General features: G+C 37.6%; 1 protein-coding gene across 6 annotated transcripts in view; it reads right to left on the bottom strand.

Moving 5' to 3' along the window:
- herc3 (HECT and RLD domain containing E3 ubiquitin protein ligase 3) overlaps window positions 1-21,543 on the bottom strand; it is a 54,354-nt gene extending 32,811 nt beyond the window's left edge. For 5 of the 6 annotated variants that reach the window (XR_015475432.1, NM_001145624.1, XM_087234850.1 and 2 more), the window contains exons 1-10: window positions 21,447-21,543; window positions 18,286-18,610; window positions 13,945-14,104; window positions 9,141-9,217; window positions 8,832-9,053; window positions 7,295-7,386; window positions 4,285-4,415; window positions 3,754-3,908; window positions 1,050-1,123; window positions 562-686 (exon numbers count right to left, since the gene is read on the bottom strand). Coding sequence is in view for 4 of the 6 variants with exons in the window: in NM_001145624.1 (NP_001139096.1) it covers window positions 562-686; window positions 1,050-1,123; window positions 3,754-3,908; window positions 4,285-4,415; window positions 7,295-7,386; window positions 8,832-9,053; window positions 9,141-9,217; window positions 13,945-14,104; window positions 18,286-18,511 (1,262 nt within the window). In the remaining 2 variants the exon portion in view is untranslated. Of the gene's footprint in view, window positions 1-445; window positions 687-1,049; window positions 1,124-3,753; window positions 3,909-4,284; window positions 4,416-7,294; window positions 7,387-8,831; window positions 9,054-9,140; window positions 9,218-13,944; window positions 14,105-18,285; window positions 18,611-21,446 lie in introns of those variants that run through there. The other variant, XM_087234851.1, reaches the window with a different exon arrangement.
- Window positions 21,544-21,866: the final 323 nt, after the last annotated feature.

The following is a 21,866-nucleotide window of genomic DNA, read 5'->3' as shown; positions in this document are numbered from 1 at the left end:
AATTATTTATTTTGGCAAATATTACATCTTTCTTTACCTCTGAAACCATTTATTTTCTGCTGACATTTATGCTTTTGAGTTGCATTATGGGATTTTGATCTTTAATCCAACAACTTTTAACTTTAAAAAGTTTGAAAAAAGTGACTTTTATGAAAACTTTCTATCCTTTAAAGTGATATAATTCCTGGGTTGGGGTTGTGTATTACGCTACAAAAACCTTATAATAAACTGCCAGCACATTTTCTGTTATTTTACAAACTAATTTCTCTATTTATTATTTATTATACATTGTATTATTGTTATTTTGTATTATATTCATGTTATATTATTTTACTTTGTTAAACTGCAGAGTTAAATTTTCAACATCAAAAGTCGCCAGAGCAGAGATCAACATCCCATAATGCAATTCACAAGCGTAAACAAACTGAAAACATTCGTGAATCACAAAATAGGGAAACAGTGAATACACAGATATGTTTACAGTGTAGTCTATGAAGTCATGAAACTATTTCCTTAGTGAGGCCATTATTATGATCAATGGGGATGATGTCACACACTCACTTAGTGATGCTGGAATCGCTGTTGTCATGAAGCTTCATCCTCCAGCTGTCCAGACTCTCAGAATTAATCAGAGCGATGCTTTTGGTGGTGTTCAGAATGCGGAAATCATCAGGACAAGACAAACCCTGTTCATAAACACACAATCGGATATTACATATATACACTCTATATTTACACACTATAAACAATCAGATTTTATAAAACCACACAATCAGATATACAATCATTTTCACAATTATGATCAGAAGTGTCCTAATTAAAACTGGCAATAATTGATGTACACATAAATCAAAACGTAGCAGTAAAATAAAACACATCACACTCTTGCTGCCGGGAAGATGTGTGTTCGTATGGTCATGGACTGTAAACCCTTTTTAATGATGCATCGGCGCCACCATGTGGATAAAAGCAGATACTGGCCTAATAGAAGCCACTTGCTGATTCTCATAAGAAAATGAACATGTGTGTTTATATGGATTATGAGTTACCTCCACAGTCGACAACAACAGGAAATTATGATCTCCTCCACTGTGAATCTTCGCAATGGTGCAGTGCTCTGTTCCTGTTGACAAAACGAATTCGCTTTTTTTATATACTTATATAATAAAACAGTGGACGAAACCAGTTTAATAACCATACACAACTTTCAATAAACTTTTAAAATTATTATATATTTAGATTTTATTAATAATTTGTGTAATATTTTTAATGGATTTTATGGATTATGGAACTTAGAAATGTGCAATATTTATCGTCTACAATAGCATTGTAACTGTTTTATGATAGTTTGTCACTCACTTTGCCTTGAAACAATCTAAAGCGTGTTTTTTTTTTGGGAGTCTAAAAGCATCGGCTGAGTTCTGAAGCCTATTATAGTGCAGTAACAATGAAACCCTAATTAAAAACGTGAAGGTAATTTGTCATTATTTTTTTATTTATTTACTAGATTCACCAAGAATGTCCCATTGAGATAAAAAATCTCTTATACCAGAAGTCCTGGTCAGGACAGGCAACATAGATCAGAGATTTCAGAGATCAGGGTTTCATTGTTACTGCACTGTAATAAGCTTCAGAACTCAGCCGATGCTTTTAGACTCCCAAAAAAAAAAACACGCTTTAGATTGTTTCAAGGCAAAGTGAGTGACATATTATCATAAAACAGTTACAATGCTACTGTAGACGATAAATATTGCACATTTCTAAGTTCCATAATCCATATAATCCATTAAAAATGTTACACAAATTATTATTCATTCATTCATTTTCTTGTCGGCTTAGTCCCTTTATTAATCCGGGGTTGCCATAGCGGAATGAACCGCCAACTTATCCAGCAAGTTTTTTTACGCAGCGGATGCCCTTCCAGCCGCAACCCATCTGGGAAACATTCACACACACATTCATACACTACGGACAATTTAGCTTACCCAATTCACCTATACCACATGTCTTTGGACTGTGGGGGAAACCGGAGCATCCGGAGGAAACCCACACGAAGGCAGGGAGAACATGCAAACTCCACACAGAAACGCCAACTGAGCCGAGGTTCGAACCAGCAACCCAGCGACCTTCTTGCTGTGAGGCGAACATGCTACCCACTGCGCCACTGCCTCGCCCTACACAAATTATTAATAAAATCTAAATATATAATAATTTTAAAAGTTTATTGAAAGTTGTGTATGGTTAATAATCTAGTTACAAATAATATATAAAAAGCACACACAAAAGTAATATTAAATATTTTGTAAAATAAAATATTTGGTCACTTTATTTTGAGGGTCCGTTTGTTGAATTTAAGTTACATTGCATCTATATGGCAACTAATTCTCATGAGATTATAAGTAGACTGTTAGGTTGGGGTTAGGGTTAGTGTAAGTTGACATGGTCTTGCAAAGTTTCTTATAGTCAGTTTAATGTCTGTTGAAGGAGCAGTATCAGCAGATATTAAGCAGACAGTCTACTCATACTCAAGTGGACCATCAAAATAAAGTGTTACCAAATATTTTTGAATGTAGCGATAGATGGTACAGATTTCATATGCAGTATATCATGAAGCTCATTCCATACATATTGAGCGCACTTGAAGAATGCACATCGACCGAACTCTGTTTGCAAAATACCCCAGTTTTTTGTTTTCACAAGCTTTAGAGACATAAGTTCCTCTTTTAAATAATAGGTCACCTATAGCTTTCGTTGTAGGACTGTGATCAAAATAACATCAATGTTTCAAGTGCACTGCGAAGAGAGCGCAATTGTAAACATGAAGATCGCTAAAACTGAACTGAAAGCAAATTACAGCTAAGAGAGATGACCTTAATGTTTTTGTTAATCATTTCAAATTTAAATGTTAGAATGTTTTAAATGAATAGGGCATAGGGGGACAACTGGGAATAGAACATAGCCAGGAAATATGTTTCCAGAGGTGTAGTTGCAAGTGTACAAGTCTGCGACGCAGTTTGCGAATGTTCGCTGAAACAGGCGATTTGGGCAATGACAAATCAACGAACTATGTTTGTAACGAAGAAACTTGCGACCTTAGTTGACTAACGATGGTTTTGGGAAACGCCTCACATAATGACAACCCAAGCTCATTCTGAAAACGTAGCCCCGCGGACGTTTCTGGAGACCACGATTTACGTGGCCAGAGGCATGTATGGCTGCATTTAATTTTTTTAAATCCAAAAAATAAAGCGAACGAGTTCGTAACAGGGCGAGAACGTGGTGAAATCCGAAAACGCGGTCAAAATCAGACGAGGGCTTTTCTTTTTCTGGATGGCTTTAGTAAATCGTTGCTTGGGTTTAAAGAAGGGAAGCGAGCGAGCAGGCGGGTGGGTGTTCCGGCAGGTCAATTGGTAAACCGGTTGGATTTAGGGAAGGAGGAGGAGGGTGGGTCGGCCGATTGGCCCGCCACCCAGTCAACCTTTCCGTCATTCGGTCAGTCAGACAGATAGTCACTCGACAGTGCCTCCGACGGCTTTATGCAAGAACAACTCGCCCGCGAGTGGTGTTTGAGACGCGTTTGAGACGCGAAAAAGCACGAACAGCGTCCTCTCGCGGATTCGCAAAAACAAAAACTATACAAATACGTACCCTCCGGGACGTATTTCGCGGTCTTCAGAAACGTCCATGGGGCTACGTTTCCAGAATGAGCCTGGGTTGCAAAATGACTACAATGGCCTGGTGACATGTACATACTTGTGTATGCATTTCCAATGCAAAGGGGCTGGATGTTACTGACAGGAACGGGGCTCTTGGCGCTTCCTCTTATGCCTGTACCGAGCTGGCCCTGAGTGTTGCAGCCAAAAGCATATATCAGACCGGTGGAGGGCACGAATGCAAGGGTGTGGTTCCTGTGACAAACACATAAAGGTATGCTGTCAAATATCTCATCTCCTACTAATCTGATGACTGCATGCACAAAGCAGACACGTAGTCATCATGACAAGTGCTTCAAATATGAGATGCATTTTAGAATTTGCTAATAATTCATGTTAAAAACAACTCTGCATTGTTGTTATGCATGCTAATTGTAACCATTTACTTGTGATTTTTATAATTATTTTCTTTTCTTTGCATAATTGTCACACAATTGCATTATCCATTTGCTTTAAAAACATTTTGCCAATGACAGAAATAAAAGCTAACACTTTAAAGGAATTGAGCGCATTTGCTAAGCTGAAGCAGATGGACAGAGAAGTGTGCATTTTGTCTAGTGCATTTACTTACCGCCCACAAGCGATCTGAGACACCTCAGTGCCCATGAGCTCCATAACTCTGCGTGGAAGAGGCTCGTTTCTGGTGGAGTCATGGCCCAGCTGTCCTTTTGAACCATTTCCAAATGTGAACAGACCCCCTTCCTGGAACAAACATGATACAAACAGCAAAGCTCAAGATTGGAGATGAAAAATACATTTGAGCAACTTTCCACAGCATGGCTAGTTCAACTGGTAGCATTTACTAAAAAAAAAGCAAGACTAAACAATTAGTCTTCTCAAATTCTATCAAAAATGAGAGCGCAAAAAAACAACAACCAGGGGCGGACTGGGAAAAAAATTCAGCCCTGGCAATGTAGCCACAGTAGCCCACTACCACACCAACACAGCCCCACCCATAAACCCACACATTTCCATACATAATAGATATTTAAACACCTAATGTATGTGACTGAAACAAAAACAACCCGTTTATAACAAATGTATGCATTCGTAAACACTAAACAAAAATAATCTGTGCATCTTGCCGAGTCAGTGTGCTGTCTGTGTAAACCGTATGTCTGCTATTACTTATGATAGGAGATTGCCTGGTTTATACTTCTGCGTCAAGTGACCGGCGCAACTCACGGCGCAGGCAACGCGCGTGGCTGTGCATTTATACTTCTGCGCGCTGTCTCTGTTGGTCTGCATTAACACTTCCGAAACGCTAGTGGGCAGTGAGGTGTAAATGTTCCTCTGTGTCGAGTTTCTTCGCTTCTGTTTTGCTATTCTGAACACTTCCTGGATGTACAAGTGACTCAAACTTGCTCATTTTGAGGCAGGAACCGGCGGACGTGCAACAACTTTAACCATGAGGTAAACACAGAACAAAACTTTCCATCCGGAGCTCCTTCACGGGACTCCACACTTGTAAACAATCGCTCGCGCGGCGTCGCGCCATTCGCGCGCCTCTCGGTCCCGCCCAGACTCGTCAGCGCTACCAAGCCGACCAATCACAGAGCTTATGCTACGCGTCGTTGCGACGTGTAGTTACATTTTTTGAGAGGTGCACGTCAGTGACGGCGATGGCCACGGCGAAGGGCTATGCGTCAACGCCGTAGCATACGCCGGTGTTTGACGCAGAAGCATTAGCAACACTTTAGGATAATTTTTTTCACAAATAACTGTTGTATGTCATTCTCTGCAGTGTTATGGGGCTTTGCCCTATTCTTGTTTTGAATATATATGTGCTTATTAAACAATTATAAATAAATTTTATACCTAATGAATAAAAATGAAAAATTATGACTTAATGTACAGTCTCTGGCAGCACGAAACCAGACACCCATCTCTGATTGGGCCAAATGCTTAACATTTATTATTATTATTTAATTATTACTATTATTATTATTCTCATCATCATATGACCACTGAAGAAGATATTTTGAAGAATGTTGAAAATCGGCACCCATAGCAGGAGGAAAATTATGAAAGTCAATAGTTACCGGCTTAAAACATGCTTCAAAGTATCTGCTTTAATGTTTAACAAATAAAGAAAACCTAAAACAGGTTTGGAAAAAATGGAGGATAAGTAAACAATAATGAAATTTCTATGCTATCCCTTTAATGCCCATATAACAGTAGTATACTGTACTCATCATTAACTCAAGTGTGTTTTCTTCATCTGTCGAACACAAAACAAGATATTTTGAAGAATGTTGAATATCTGCATCCATAGCAGGGAAAAAAAAAACTATGAAAGTCAATAGTTACCGGTTTCCAACATGCTTCAAAATATCTTCTTTAGTATTTAACAGATAAAAAAATCCTAAAACAGGTTTGGGAAAAGTGGAGGATGAGTAGACGATGACAGAGTTTTTGTGCTCTGCCTTTAATGCCCATACAACAGTATTATACTGTACTCAACATTAACGCAAGTGTGTTTTCTTCATGTGTTAAACACTGAAGAAGATAATTTGAAGAATATTGCAAACCGGCATCCATAGTAGGGAAAATAAACTATGAAAGTCAATAGTTACCGGATTCCAACATGCTTTGAAATATCTTTTTTAGTGTTTTACAGATGAAGAAAACCTAAATCAGGTTTAAAAAAAAATGGAGGATGAGTAAACAATGATGACATTTCTGTGCTATCCCTTTAACGCCCATATAACGCCCATATAACAGTAGTATACTGTACTCATCATTACATCAAGTATGTTTCTTCATGGGCGAGGCAGTGGCGCAGTAGGTAGTGCTGTCGCTTCACAGCAAGAGGGTCGCTGGTTCGAATCTCGGCTCAGTTGGCATTTCTGTGTGGAGTTTGCATGTTCTCCCTGCCTTCGCGTAGGTTTCCTCCGGGTGCTCCGGTTTCCCCCACAGTCCAAAGACATGTGGTACAGGTGAATTGGGTAGACTAAATTGTTCGTAATGTATGAGTGTGTGTGTGGATGTTTCCCAGAGATGGTTTGCAGCTGAAAGGGCATCCGCTGCATAAAAACTTGCTGGATAAGTTGGCGGTTCATTCTGCTGTGGCGACCCCGGATTAATAAAGGGACTAAGCCGACAAGAAAATGAATGAATGAATGTTTTCTTCCTATGTCGAACACTAAAGAAGATATTTTGAAGAATGTTGAATATCGGCATCCAAAGCAGGGGAAAAAACAATGAAAGTCAATAGTTATCAGTTTCCAACATGCTAACAGTAGTATTGGTAAAGTGCAATGTGGAGAAAAAATATTACATTTACAATATTAAATGCTTATGAAATATTGTATTGCAATCTAAACATATGTTTTTTTTATTGGGGGGGGGGGGTGCTGGTGGTAGGGCCTAGCATGAGAGATGTGACGTCTTTGAAGATTCAAGTTTATTTCCTTGAATAAAAAAGTATGGCAGGTTTGTAAATTAAATGATCTTGTTTGTCTTTCATTCAGTGATGGAATGTTCTAATTGTTAGGACATGCAGCATTGTCAAACCTTAAAGAAGGTCAAATAAGAGTGTTTTTCAGCATACTGCTGTGCTTTGGCCATATGATTAATACCTTTGTCAGGGCAGCCGTGTGCTCCTCTCCACAGCTGATGTAAACCACCTTCTGTGAGCGCAGGAACTTGATGTGGCAGGGAACAGCTCGGTCTGTCAGATCAAGGACAAAGATGAGAAAACATGAGGCTATTTTTAAAGTATGGTTTCTTCTCTATTGTGACACCTACTGTATCTACAGGGATAGCTTGCCCAAAAATGAAAATGACCCTCATCCTTTACTCTACCTCATGCGGTTTTAAACCATTTTGACAAGTTGTACACAAAAGGAGATGTCTTGAAGAATGCTGGTTACTGGCACCTCATAAAATAAAACAAAAATATTATGTCAAAGGGTACTAGCAGCCAACATGTTTTAAAATATCTTCTTTTGGGAATGTGAAAAGGGTCCAAAGGTCAGTTTTTTTCCAACATTCTTCACTATGTCGTCCTTTGTGTATTAGCCCTCCTGAATTATTAGCCCCCAAGTCATTTTATAATGATGGTTTGTTCTGTAGACAATTGAAAAAATATATTGGTCAAGGCGGCTAATAATATTGACCATAAAACAGTTTTAGGCAAGGCAAGGCAAGGCAAGTTTATTTATATAGCACATTTCATACACAGTGGCAATTCAAAGTGCTTTACATAAACAGGAATAAAAAAGACAAGTTTGGGAACATAAAATGCAGACAATAAAATTTTTTAAAAACAGATAAAAACAAATTAAAATGAGTTAAAATAGGCTATAAAAGAATGAAAAAGAAAACGAAAAACATAATAGTGCGATCTGTCGGACGCAGCACAGTGCTCATTCAATAAAGGCACATCTAAACAGATGTGTTTTCTGTCTTGATTTGAATGTGCCTAATGTTGGAGCACATCTGATCATTTCTGGAAGCTGATTCCAGCAGCGAGGAGCATAGTGGCTGAAGGCAGATTCACCCTGCTTTGACTGAGCTCTTGGAACTTCTAGTTTATATGATCCTAAAGATCTGAGTGATCTGTTAGGTTTGTATTCAGTCAGCATATCTGTAATGTATTGAGGTCCTTGGCCATTTAGTGATTTATAGAGCAGTAATAATACTTTAAAATCTATTCTGAATGTAACTGACAGCCAGTGTAGAGACCTGAGGACAGGTGTGATGTGCTCTGATTTCCTGCTTCTGGTCAGAATTCTGGCTGCAGCATTCTGGATGAGCTGCAAGTGTCTGACTGTCTTTTTGGGAAGGCCAGTGAGGAGTCCATTACAGTAATCCACCCTGCTGCTGATAAAAGCATGAACAAGTTTCTCTAAGTCTTCACTGGAAACAAAGCATCTGATTCTTGCAATATTTTTGAGATGATAGTATGCTGATTTACTGACTGCTTTGACATTTAAAAAAATTAAAAACTGCTTTTATTTTAGCCGAAATAAAACAAATAAGACTTTCTCCAGAAGAAAAAATATTATAGGAAATACTCTGAAAAATTCAGTCTTTGGGGAAATATTTGAACAAGAAAAAAAAAAAAAAAAAAAAAATCACAGGATGGCTAATAATTCTGACTTTCATTATTACCTTGCTCGTCATTGAGACCCAACTGCCCAGCGCTGTTCTTGCCCCACCCGAACACAGCTCCAGAGAAGGACAGGGCGAAGCTGTGGTCTCCTCCGGCGCTGATCTGGGTCAGTGGGATCCCACACAGAGATTTGAGCGGCTGAGGAGACAGAGTGCTCGGCTCTCCCTTCCCTAAACCCAGCTGACCGCTCGAGTTCTCTCCCCATACGAACAACTGACCATCTGAGAAGAGAAGGACAGCGGGACACTTCATTTACAGCAGAAGTCCAACACAAAACAAAACCGAAGATACACTTCAGCTGCTCTTACCTTTTGAAAGAGCTATACAGTGATGGTTTCCACACATTACTTGAGAGATCCGATGCTCGCACAACTTTTTAATCAACCTAAAGAAATCAATACAGAAAAAACACATTTAATAAGGTCAGGATCTACTAATAAATATACCAGCTTAATAATAATACAGTGATTTACCATGATTAGGGATGCAATTCAAATATGATAATTATTACAGAATATTAATGTTAATTATTACTTTATATTATAGTATAAATGTTATAATAATTATTACATAACTGTTAAAAATAACTATTACCTTAAACAATGTGCAATCAACGGGAGTTATATTGTTTTACAGTTTAATGTGGAGGATATTATGTCAAAATCTGTTCATTCATAATCATTTCCAACAAATTTGACAGGTTAAAAAATATCTACTGTATAAAGGTAAAGACACACATTTTGGGACTGTGACCAAATCTAAATGTACTGTAAAGAGATTCACAAAACTATTCAAAACATAATTGGAAAAACTTGTGCTTCGTCCCCAAAGGTATACCTTCTGAATTGTACAGTGGAACTGTGTCTTGATTGTGATAAAGAATGTGTATTAATTTTTTATATAGACTTGGCCAAAAAATGTATATTATTATTACGGTCAACTGCTCAGATACCTCAGGTTAATCAGGTGACCACACTTTTACCACTGGAAAAAATAACCTACGATTTACATCAGAGATCTGAGGTGTTCTGGTGCATTTGGTCCTCCCTCTAGAATTTTCTTGAGGGTACTCAGTGACTGTGTCTTTCTAAATTTGGTTTTATAATTTCATTTCTGTCTTTGCTTTCAAGCATTTTTATGCATTTGAATGTCGAACAAAAATTGCTGTACTTGTTGTCACAAGATACCAGTACAACATATACACACAATATATACACGCAAGATACACACACGTACGCACGCACGCACGCACACACAGTTGAAGTCAGAATACTTTTTTCCAAATATTTCCCAAACAATGTTTAACAGAGCAAGGAAATTTTCACAGTATTTCCTATAATATTTTTTCTTCTGGAGAAAGTCTTAATTGTTTTATTTTGGCTAGAATAAAAGCAGTTTTTAGTTTTTAAACACCACTTTAAGGTCAATAATATTTGCCCCTTTAAGCTATATATTTTCTCGATAGTCTACAGAACAAACCATCATTATACAATAACTTGCCTAATTACCCTAACCTGCCTAGTTCACCTAATTAACCTAGTTAAGCCTTTAAATGTCACTTTAAGCTGTATAGAAGTGTCTTGAAAAATGTCTAGTCAAATATTATTCACTGTCATCATGTCAAAGATTAAATAATCAGTTATGAGAAATGAGTTATTAAAACTATTATGATTAGAAATGTGCTACAAAAATATTCTCTCAGTTAAACAGAAATTGAGGAATGAATGAATGAATAAATGATGAATAAATAAATAAAAATAAATAGATCAAAAATGACACACAAATAGCTTTTACGCCACCTTGCATAAATGCTTGAAGTAAAAATGACAAAATGGCTGCTTAACATGTTTTTTAACACTGCGCTAGCATAAGCTGGTGAGTTGCTAGTGTGAATGAAGTTGTTGTTGTTGTTAACCTGTTCATTCATGAGTCAACAGCAAACAGAGCAGGAAAAGCATTTTTTTACCTTAATCTGGCAACATACATTACAACCCAGTTACACGGTTGATATCTGCACAGGTGGTAGATGCGGGATTTGAATTGCAGTGGTAGCAACATCAGTAGTTGTATACAATACCCCCTGTATTTATTCCATATTTGACGTAATTTAATAGTGTAGCTCCTCCCCTAAAAAAAACTGCCAATAGCGCTTTTGTTTCATCACAGCTCTGGCAGTGAAGGGGGCGGGCCCTGTCAGATACTAGAGAACATTTGACTGCTCAGAAGATTTGATGAGAAACTGAAGTATGAGTTGCCATGAAAAAAAAACGTTGCAGATGTGACAAACTGCAAGCTTTGGACATTTATAAAATGTTTATGTCTTTTAAACGCATATGTTGTGACTGTTTTGAGCACACTAGCTTATAGGTATCCTTAAAATGAACATCCAAAAATTTGATTTCAGTTTCACGAGACTATTATGTAGACATATGTATGGCTATTAAATGGACATCAGTGTAAATGTAAGCTTTATGAGAATTTTAAGCACTTCCTCATTGATTAGCCAGTAATGTCAGAGTCATATCTGTCACTAAATGAAACCAACTAAATAATCCTCAATCATTAACTCGGCCTGGCTGTATTGTGCTTGTAAAATGATTCAGATAGCTGAGATGATCTTCTCATTCAAATGAAGTGCTGCATGTCAAGATATGTTAAGTTGTTGTGGTTTATTTAGCAGTACTAGAGCAAATAAGCGAACCGATCTACAACAGAACAGCAGAGCTTTCAGTAACAGCGCATTATCACTATTATTAAGTCTTGTGTTCGGGAGACCCCTGTTGTGTGGAGGGACTCACGCTGGGACCCCCTCATGAGGTTAGGAGGCAATTAAATCCTCATTAGATTCCCCTTATCTAGAGCAGGCTTTATGATGCTGGGAGCTGCATGTGAAAAGTGCACATACACCACAAAAAAGGAACATAACTGTTGATGTGGTATAAATGCATTTACAGCGGTATCACAAAAACAGGAAACCATTGGTCACATGCTTGAAACGAGAATGTTGATCAGTTCTGAGTACAAAGTAACTAGTTACTGTAATCAGATTACTTTTTGCTGTATAAAGTACTATTATGGATTATATATATTATTAAGTACTATTATGGATTACTATAATGGATTATTTTTCTATTTTTTGTGATATATATGCATGTACAGCGGTGTAACTCAGTTTCATTCAAACAGGAAACTTGGTTGAAACTTTCTGGGTGCAATTTATTACAAAGTACCTAGTTACTGTAATCAGATTACTTATTGCTGTAAAAAATAATATAATAGATTACTTTTTGTAGTATAAATGCATGTACACCAATACAAAGTAACTAGTTACTGTAATTAGATTACTTTTTTTCTGTAAAAAGTAACATAAGGGATTATTTTCTATTTTTAGTGGTATAAATGCATATACAGCGGTGTCACACAAACAGGAAACTTTGTTACATGCTTGAAAGGTGAATGTTGAATCAAGTTTACAAAGTAACTAGTTACTGTAATTAGATTACTACTGTAAAAAGTAATGAAGGGGGTTACTTTTCTTTTTTTAGTGGTGCATTTATACCAGTGTCACAAAAACAGGAAACCATATGTCATATGCTTGAAACGTGAATCTTGAATCAGGTTTACAAAGTAATTAGTTACTGCAATCAGATTACTTTTCTGCTGTTTAAAGTAACATGAGGGACTACTTCTTTTATATTGGTACAAATACATTTACAGCGTATTACAAAAACAGGAAACCATTTGTCACAAGCTTGAAACATGAATTTTGATCAGTTCTGGAATTACAAAGTAACTAGTTACTGTAGTTACATTACTTTTGGCTGTAAAAAGTAACATAATGGATTACTTTTTTGTAGTATAAATGCATGTACACCATTACAAAGTAACTAGTTACTGTAATTAGATTACTTTTTTTCTTTAAAAGGTAATCTAAAGGATTATTTTTCTATTTTTAGTGGTATAAATGCATTTACAGCGGTGTCACACAAACAGGGAACTCTGTTACATGCTTAAAAGGTGAATGTTGAATCAAGTTTACAACGTAACCAGTTACTGTAATTACTTTTCTGTTTTTTAAGGTACACTGTAAAAAATTATATGATCAATTAGTCATGACAGCATATGTTTTTAATTCACTGCAAGTGTATCATGTTCTAACTTAATTTTATAAGTTACGCAAACTGTTTTAAGACAGTATCACATGATATAAGTTCGATGGACTCATAAGTTTAATTTAATTTAGCTTAAAATTTAAATTTATTACAGTTTTTTTTACAGTGTAATGTAAGGGGTTACTTTTCATTATAATTATAGTTACTTATAATGCACTAACCTTGCAGGCTTTACATAAATTCAACAGTTCTATATAGAGCAATTCACAGAAGCTGAGGTATCTATATCAAGATGATTGAATGGATTAAATGTCAGAAGCGTACATCAGCATATGCTATGTATGAAATATTGTGTCCTTTCTTTGAAATGTTTTGATAGATATAATGTTTATTATTATTTTAATAAGTATTTATTTCATAAAGCAAAAAGGTCATGTTTGGCTTATATTTAAATAAATTAATAATTTATAAGTTATATTTTCTATTAATTCTATTAATTAAAAATAAGTTAATTTTCTATTGTTGAGGTTTTGAGATGTAAAGGAATTATACTGTGAGTATTGCTGAGCCAAGTAATTAAATTACACTGCAGTATTTGTCTTGTTTCTAGTCAAAATATCAAAAAAAAATCTTAAATCAAAGCGTAGAAAAGCAAATAATCTTTTATTTTTTGTTTGAAATGACAAGACAAAATGAAGTGAGTTTTCCCTTAAACAAACAAAATAATCCACCAATGACGTAAGCAAAATAATCTTGTTTCTGATCTGAAACAAAAAATATTTAGCTTACTCCGAATGGCAGATTATTTACCTTGTTTTAGGAAAAAAATCACTTCATTTTGACTTATTATTTCTTCTTAATTTATAATATTATTAATGCCTCTTAAATTAACTTTTAAAAAAATATTTAAATAAAAATCTTAAGAAAGAAAATCAAAATTGAAAAAAAAAAATACTTGAGTACTTAAGTTGCTTTTCAGACATAATAATTAAAAAAGTACCGAGGCACGCGGACCGCCTCTTCAGCTGTTCCCAGACCAAGCTGCCCTCCGTCTCCAGCTCCCCACGCAAACACCTGACCCTGCTCGTTCACCGCCAGAGAGTGAGCCTGACCACATGACACGCCGGAGATCTTCTGAGCGTCCAGAGCGCCAACCAACTCTACAAAACAAACACACACACAATTTAAAGCTGCACACGATACTGGAAAAATATGCAGTATTTGATTTTGTTGTTGAGTATTGCGAAAACATATTTGTAACAATATAAGAGTTAGCATTTATGAAGTGTAATTAACACAGGTGAGTGGGCTTGACAAACCACCAAACCACTCTCTCTTTTAAAACAAATTACTCTAGCACTAGCACTACTTACTCTAGCACTAAATTCTGAGCACTAACAGTTCCTTTGTATAACTAGAACTTCTTGTGTGTATTGACTCTTTTTGTTGAATCACTGAATGCCTCCTCAATTTTAAGTCACTTTATACAACAGCATTTGCTAAACGACTAAATGCAAATGTACAGTATAACATTTCTCAAGAAAATGCTATTTTTATTAGCTATGCATTAAAATCACTATATGTATTTATTGATATTAAAATAAACAGGAACAGGATATTTTTCAGATCTAATTAAATCTAATTCAGACTAAAAAGCTGTGTCAAGGTGCACACATTCAGTTTTCAAAACAATATAAAAAAGTGAAAACCTCTGTCGATATTCTGCCTTTGGCTGTTGTCATTTTCCTTGTTTGACTCCGCCCATTATTGTTTATTTCAGCTCTAGGTTAATCTTTGGGCAGCTCCAGCCAATAGCAAAACAGCAACTACTGGGGAGGCGGGAATAAAAATAAGCAAGGCCTCATCTGATTGGTTAAATTTAGAAAAACAGCCAAAGCATAAAATAAATTCAATTGATCACACATGTATGTAATAGGAAGAGTGGCGGAGATGCCAAAATTAAAAAAAACTTTAATTAATTAATGAACAAATTAAATAGCTAGCTAACTAGCTAACTAGCTAACTAACTAACTAACTAACTAACTAACTAACTAACTAACTCATTCACTCACTCAATAACTAACTAACTAACTCACTCACTAACTAACTCACTCACTCACTAACTCACTCACTAACTAACTAACTAACTAACTAACTCACTCACTCACTCACTCACTCACTAAGTAACTAAGTAACTAACTAACTCACTCATTCACTCACTCACTCATTGACTCACTCACTAACTAGCTAGCTAACTCACTCACTTACTCACTTACTCACTCACTCACTCACTCACTCACTCACTCACTCACTCACTAACTAACTAACTAACTAACTACCTCATTCACTCACTCAGTAACTAAATAACTCACTCACTCACTCACTAACTAACTAACTCATTCACTCGATCAGTAACTAACTAACTCACTCACTCACTAACTAACTAACTGACTCACTCACTCACTAAGTAACTAACTAAGTAACTAACTAACTAACTCACTCACTCATTCACTCACTCATTCACTCACTCACTAACTAGCTAACTAACTTACTAACTCATTCATTCATTCACTCACTCACTCACTCACTAAGTAACTAACTAACTAACTAGCTAACTCACTCACTCACTCACTAACTAACTCATTCACTCACTCACTCACTCACTCACTAATTAACTAACTAACTCACTCACTCACTCACTAACTAACTCACTAAGTAACTAACTAACTAACTCATTCACTCAATTACTTACTCACTCACTCACTCACTCACTCACTCAATCACTCACTCACTCAATCACTCACTCACTCACTCACTCACTCACTCACTCACTCACTCACTCACTCACTCACTAACTAACTAACTAACTAACTAACTAACTAACTAACTAACTAACTAACTAACTAACGTAGATGTAAATAGGCATGCTAAAACTGAATGCCTCCTTAACCAAAACGATGAAGAAACTTTGCAGTGAATGCTTTAAATTCCAGACTAATGTGAAAACGACATTCCTCTCAAGAGCTTTTCATTACAGTGATCAAATTCATTTAAACTCTACAAGCTGCACTCATGACTGTGCAATTCTGATCATTGGCCAACATCTGTTAAGCATTTTCTGCTTAACATGGTCCACAATAGGCAACAATGCTATCTAATAATAAATAAATGATTCAGAATGCAATCAAGCATGCATCATTACGCATTACATTAATATACGGCTTCTTAAACATGCATCTATTTCTGCACTGGCCATACAGTATAAAGACGTTTGCAGTTAATAAAGCAGCGCATCTTTTTTTCTCCATATTATTTTCTGGACTTTTTTCTTAACGCATCCCTCGTTCCAGCATCAGAACGAATGCTGCCATCTCATTAGCACAGACATGCGAGAGAGAGAGAGTGCGCCTGCTGCTTGGAATTGTTTTCTTATAAACCGGATTAGCAATCCTGAACTGGTGAGTCCCAGTGCATGCTGGATAAAAGAGGATCTGCAGTCATCACTGACTGTCAATGCAGTATAATGCAATAATAATAACATGAACAAACACGAAGCGTTTTATTAAATCCAGGCCACGCTAAATACCAAAGGGTCACCAATCTTGTTCCTGGAGGTCCAGTGCCCTGCAGGGTTTAGCTCCAACTTGCCTTAACACACCTGTCTGGTTTCAAGTATACCTGGTAAGACCTTGATTAGCTTGTTCAGATGTGTTTGATTAGGGTTGGAGCTAAAATCTGCAGGACACCGGCCCTCCAGGAACAAGTTTGGTGATCCCTGCTGTATACCATCGCCAATGTTTGAGGGGATTAAAACATTTCATCAAAGCTGTCCTAAAACTATTCACCAACACCCTTTCTGATATTTTGGAAACAATTTTGTAAACCATTTTCGATCCACTTCAAATGCTGATCCTCATTGTATTGCTAATTACAATTAATCTTTGTTAAAGCCACAAATTTGATAATTTCTTCATGTGCCCAAATGGTTTAAATTCACTTGACAACACGTCGAACCTTGAGGCAGATGGGCTACAGCAGCAGAAGACCACACAGGGTCTGTCAGCTAAGAACAGGAAACTAAGGCTCCAATTCACACAGGCTCACCAAAATTGGACAATAGAAGATTGGAGAAACGTTGCCTGGTCCGGAGCTTTGCGGCAAAAGTGAAGAACGGGTTGGGGGTTGAGAGAGGGCACAAGGTGTGAGAGGGTGCTCGCTGCAGAGCCATTTGAGGAGAGGTGAGCTCCAGAGAGGGGGAGCATGAGCTGTCGCTCCTCCTCCTGTAAGCTGTTTTAATGCGTACACCAACCCCACCCCTAACCCTACCCCCAGTGACATCACTCGTAGAAGAAGTGCAAAAAAGGTGGAGCTCAAGCTTAAGCTCCCCCTCTCTGGAGCTCACCTCTCCTCAAATGGCTCTGCAGCGAGCACCACTTGCAAGGTGTGGGGTGAGATAGGAGGACCCCAAATAGTAACTCTGGGGGCTCCAAAACAGCAAGGGCCCTTTGAATCATCCTAACTTCCTCCCAACCCACACACCACAACCCATTCCCAAGGGCCGCCCCAGAGCATGCAGAAGTATAAATGCGCAAGGCAGGAGCCGTGGGTCGGACCGATCATTCGACGCAGAAGTATACATCAGCCTTTAAAATTGTCAATAGTTCAAATGAATACATTTCAAATTCAGATTGTTTTGTCACATTGTAAGCTCCATACAAATATAACATCTGTCCAAATTGTTGGCAATCACAGGTACATCCCAAAAATCTAACATCACATGACACATTTCTGAAAATATGACTTGATCCATTTCACACATACCAGATGCGAGATATGCCACGGTGCCACGGTGACTGAAGCTCTGTACAAGACTTTTGGCCAGCGGAGAAATTAAAATGGTCGTGCCCAACTGAGTCTGGTTCTCTCAAGGTTTTTTTTTTTCTTCACTCCTATCAGGTGAAGTTTTTTTTCTCTCTCCGCTGTCGCCACTGCCTCGCATGGTTCAGGATTGGTAGAGCTACGCATTGATGAATTTGCTGTTCAGTGTTTGGACTCTCAGTAATGATTTTAAATCACACTGAACTGAGCTCAACTGAACTGAACTGAACTGAACTGAACTGAACTTAAACACTAAAAACTGAACTACACTGTTCCAGTTACTATGACCATTTATGTGAAGCTCCTTTGACACAATCTACATTGTAAAAGCGCTATACACATAAAGCTGAATTAAATTGAATTGAATATGACCATTCCAAAAGCTTTCATTATAGTCAAGTTATAGTTTAAAGGTAGCATCAAATTCTGTCGAATCCACTCAAATTATCACAATGTCAGTTACCTGGCCTGCTTCCTCCCTTGTCGTGGCCCAGCTGACCGCAGCTGTTGGATCCGCAGGTGTAGACGCTTCCATCATGCAACAGGAAGAGCGAGTGCTGGTTGCCGCACGCCACTTCTTTAAGCCCTCGGCCGTCGAACACGCAGCAGCTCCTAGGCTCAAAGACTGACGCCTCTGACGCACCGATGCCTAGCTGACCCGCGCCACTGCTTCCCCAGCACAGCATCATGATTCACACATACAGAGAGAGAAACAGATGGAAGGATCTGGAATCGGGGAGAGCTCCTAGGCTGTGCCGCCTTGCCGTCTCCGCCTGTACATGACGGATCTGGAACAGAGCAAAAACAAAGTCTGAGACGCTGTGAACAAGTAGGTGAGGAATTGGGGGAAGAGAATGGAGGAGGTCACTCCCCTGTTTACATAATGGCCAAAGTGTGTGTGCGTGTGTGTGTGTGTGTGTGTATAGATGACGACTATATGTGGATGGTCAGACACTTGATACAAGATTATAATCGACCCGATTAAACAGCTATATACAGTTTCAGTAACCTGCTAGGTAGAGGATATTTTTGTATTTGCTAAGTTTTTATACACTAATGTTTGGTTATATAGACAAACCCAACATTTGGGTTAAAAAACGTGTCATTAAAATGTAAATCTGAATGAGATCAAAATCTCCTACATTTCTTTTGCTAGTCCACATTGTTATTTTTTAGATGAACACTTACTTTGTTAATCTGCTGTAAAAAATAAATGTTTGTTTTGGTAATCTTCAATCAAATTCTGAGCATTCGCTTTTGTGTTTGAAGGGGCGGTCCTTCTCAGATGATGTCAGTTTGATGCTTCAGACACAATATTTTTAGCCACGCCCATTTTACTGTTAGTTTGCTATTGACCTTATTCTAAAATGCGGAAGTGCGCCTGTTTTCGCGATTGTCTTAGAACTTCCGATTCAGTCGCCTATGGGAGAAATGACTGAGAATAATAAACGGCAGAAAACGGTCAAAGTACTTGCTCTACAAACAAATGTTTGCATGACTATACAGACCAAGTAGAATAATATAATAAGAAAATATCTAATTGCAACATCAAGCCGCGTAATGAGCAGTTTTTAACGTCAAAAAATGAATGGAAGTGAATGAGACCAGAAGTCTCAAGCCAAAAAGATTCAAATGGCAGTGCCCACTCGTCTGCGGAGAATAAGGTCAATAAGGGACTGATGAGTAAACAGAAAGCCCCGCCCCCTACTCAATAATTTGTTTCAGCAGGAAGTGCATCAGCATATTTTTTTATATATATTACATATATTCAGGTTATAAGCATGTGTAAGTAATATAAAATGTTCACATATGTTTTGGAGTTTGTTATTTGAGCTGTTGAATACAGGGAACGCATCCGCACAGAGAGATGCTGCAGTGCTGCTGAAGATTGTGCGTGTTTACAGAGGTTTCACTAAGAAATATGAGTTTGTAGCTAAATTGCTAGCGGTGCCAAGCAGCATTTCCCCTTGTTTACATCCTCGCTACAACATACCGTTATTGCTAGAAACTTTGCATGTAATAGATCAATTTTAACAAATAAAAACACTTACAGGTAAGGAGTGAGTAAATGATGACAGGATTTTCAGCTTTGGGTAAATTATCATATGTAATGGCTGCTACAAATTTAGTCAAGTCTAAAAAAAAAAATTCATGTGTGTTGGTAATTTGTCACAATATCAAACCATGCAAAAACAAAAACATCCTATATTCGCATGGATTTACATGCTAGCTAGTTTTTTTTTTTTTTTTTTTAACCAAAATGGCAGCTATGAGGCAAAGCGTGCGATTGGTCTGCTGTGATTAATAGCGCTGACGAGTGTGGGAGGGACAGGAAGCCGTGTGAACCAGCTGGAGCGAGTGTATACAAGTGTCGAGTCCCACTAAGGAGCTCCAGGTGGAAAGTTTTACTTTGTGTTTACCTTAAGAATAAAATTGTTGCACGTCCGCCGGTTCCCGCCTCAAAATGAGCCACTTTTACATTAGGTGGCGATCAGAAAAAAAAACAAAACACCTGGCAGCAAAGAAACTCGACACAGAGAAACATAAAAACCTACTGCCAGCTAGCGTTTCGGAAGTGTTATTGCAGAGCAACACAAACAGTATGCAGAAGTGTATAATTGCATGGCAACGCGCCAGGCAGGACCGGTAGGTCACAGAGGCCAGGGAGAAGCAGCTCATTTGCATTTAAAGCTACAAGCTACAAAAACAGTTACAATCTACTCAGACACCAAACTGAGTATAATCTGGAGACTATAATAAATAATCCATTGGGTATTCAGAGCTGAAACATTACAGACACATTCTGGAGACCCCAAAAGCTTATCTTGTAAAAGGGGTGAAACAGGTGCTCTTTAAAGTCATTATACAATTACAGGCACTAAAAAACGAATGCAAATGATAAATTACAATACAGCCTCAACATCCTGCATCTCCTGCGATATGACTACAGAGAATGATCGCATATCAATATGCGATATCAATGCTGAAACGATTGTGCAGTTGGAATGTGATTTCTGGGGCGTGTTCCTTACACTGTACATTAGAAAGTCTGAGAAATCATTCGCGGGTTCTGCAAACTTTATTCGAATTTTTAAACATCGTTAACGAATTCCAAACGTTCGATTCGACTGATCAGAACACCGCGTTCTCAAACATTTTAACGTTATTACATTACAGGAGCGAAGTCCGCGTTCCAAACGGTCGACTTTTATCGCCTTTGAAGTTCTATATTTGAACAGATATAAGAGTTTTCAATGGCGCTTTCATAATGTTCACTAGGTAGGGCAGCTCACTGGGTTTAGAAACGTCCATATGTGGGTCCAATCTGTCCAGTCGGCCTGTAAGAACAAGCCTGACAGCTCTCGGGTTGCTTTAATACGCTAAACAATGCTATGGTTCGCACACTGCAGATAACAATAGTCAAACCTCTGACCTGACTGTCTGTGTGGTAAATGCGTAACCTCAGTACTAATACTCAGGATACCGTGAGGACACACTGACACATAACACCCCACTGACACTCACTAAACTGTCATTTTCTAGCATGCGAATGCAGTTCTCTGTCTGGCACAAGTCAAACGCGAACATGCTGTAATGAAGGTGGGTTAATTTGGAAAGTGTTACCTGGTGAAATGCATCTCGCCTCCTCTTTATTTTGACCGTATATTGCTGGAATGCTTTCAGTTTAATGGTTCCGACAAAAACAAGGAAGTTACGACTCAGATTACGGCGTCAGTGATCACGTGACTCCTGTCAACCTAGCTGTAAGTACACTTGAGGCGATAGAGGGCGCCAGATTAGTACACTCTAAAAAACGTTGAGTTATTTGTTAACCCAATGGTTGAGTTAAAAATATATATTGCTTTGTTGGGTTATTATTATTAGGCTATTATTATTATTATTATTTATTTTATTTTATTTTTTACATTTTTAGGCTATTTATTAATAACTTAACCAGTTGAGAAATAGTTGGTACGTTGTTGCGTTATTTTTAACCTTTATTGGGTTATTTACTTAATAACTCAATCAATTGGGTTAAAAAAT

Source organism: Danio rerio, chromosome 1, assembly GCF_052040795.2.
Source record: "Danio rerio strain M-AB ecotype USA chromosome 1, GRCz13ab, whole genome shotgun sequence".
Lineage (NCBI taxonomy): Eukaryota > Metazoa > Chordata > Actinopteri > Cypriniformes > Danionidae > Danio > Danio rerio.
Note: the sequence above shows the minus strand (reverse complement) of the source record. Positions and strands in the feature narration are given on the sequence as shown.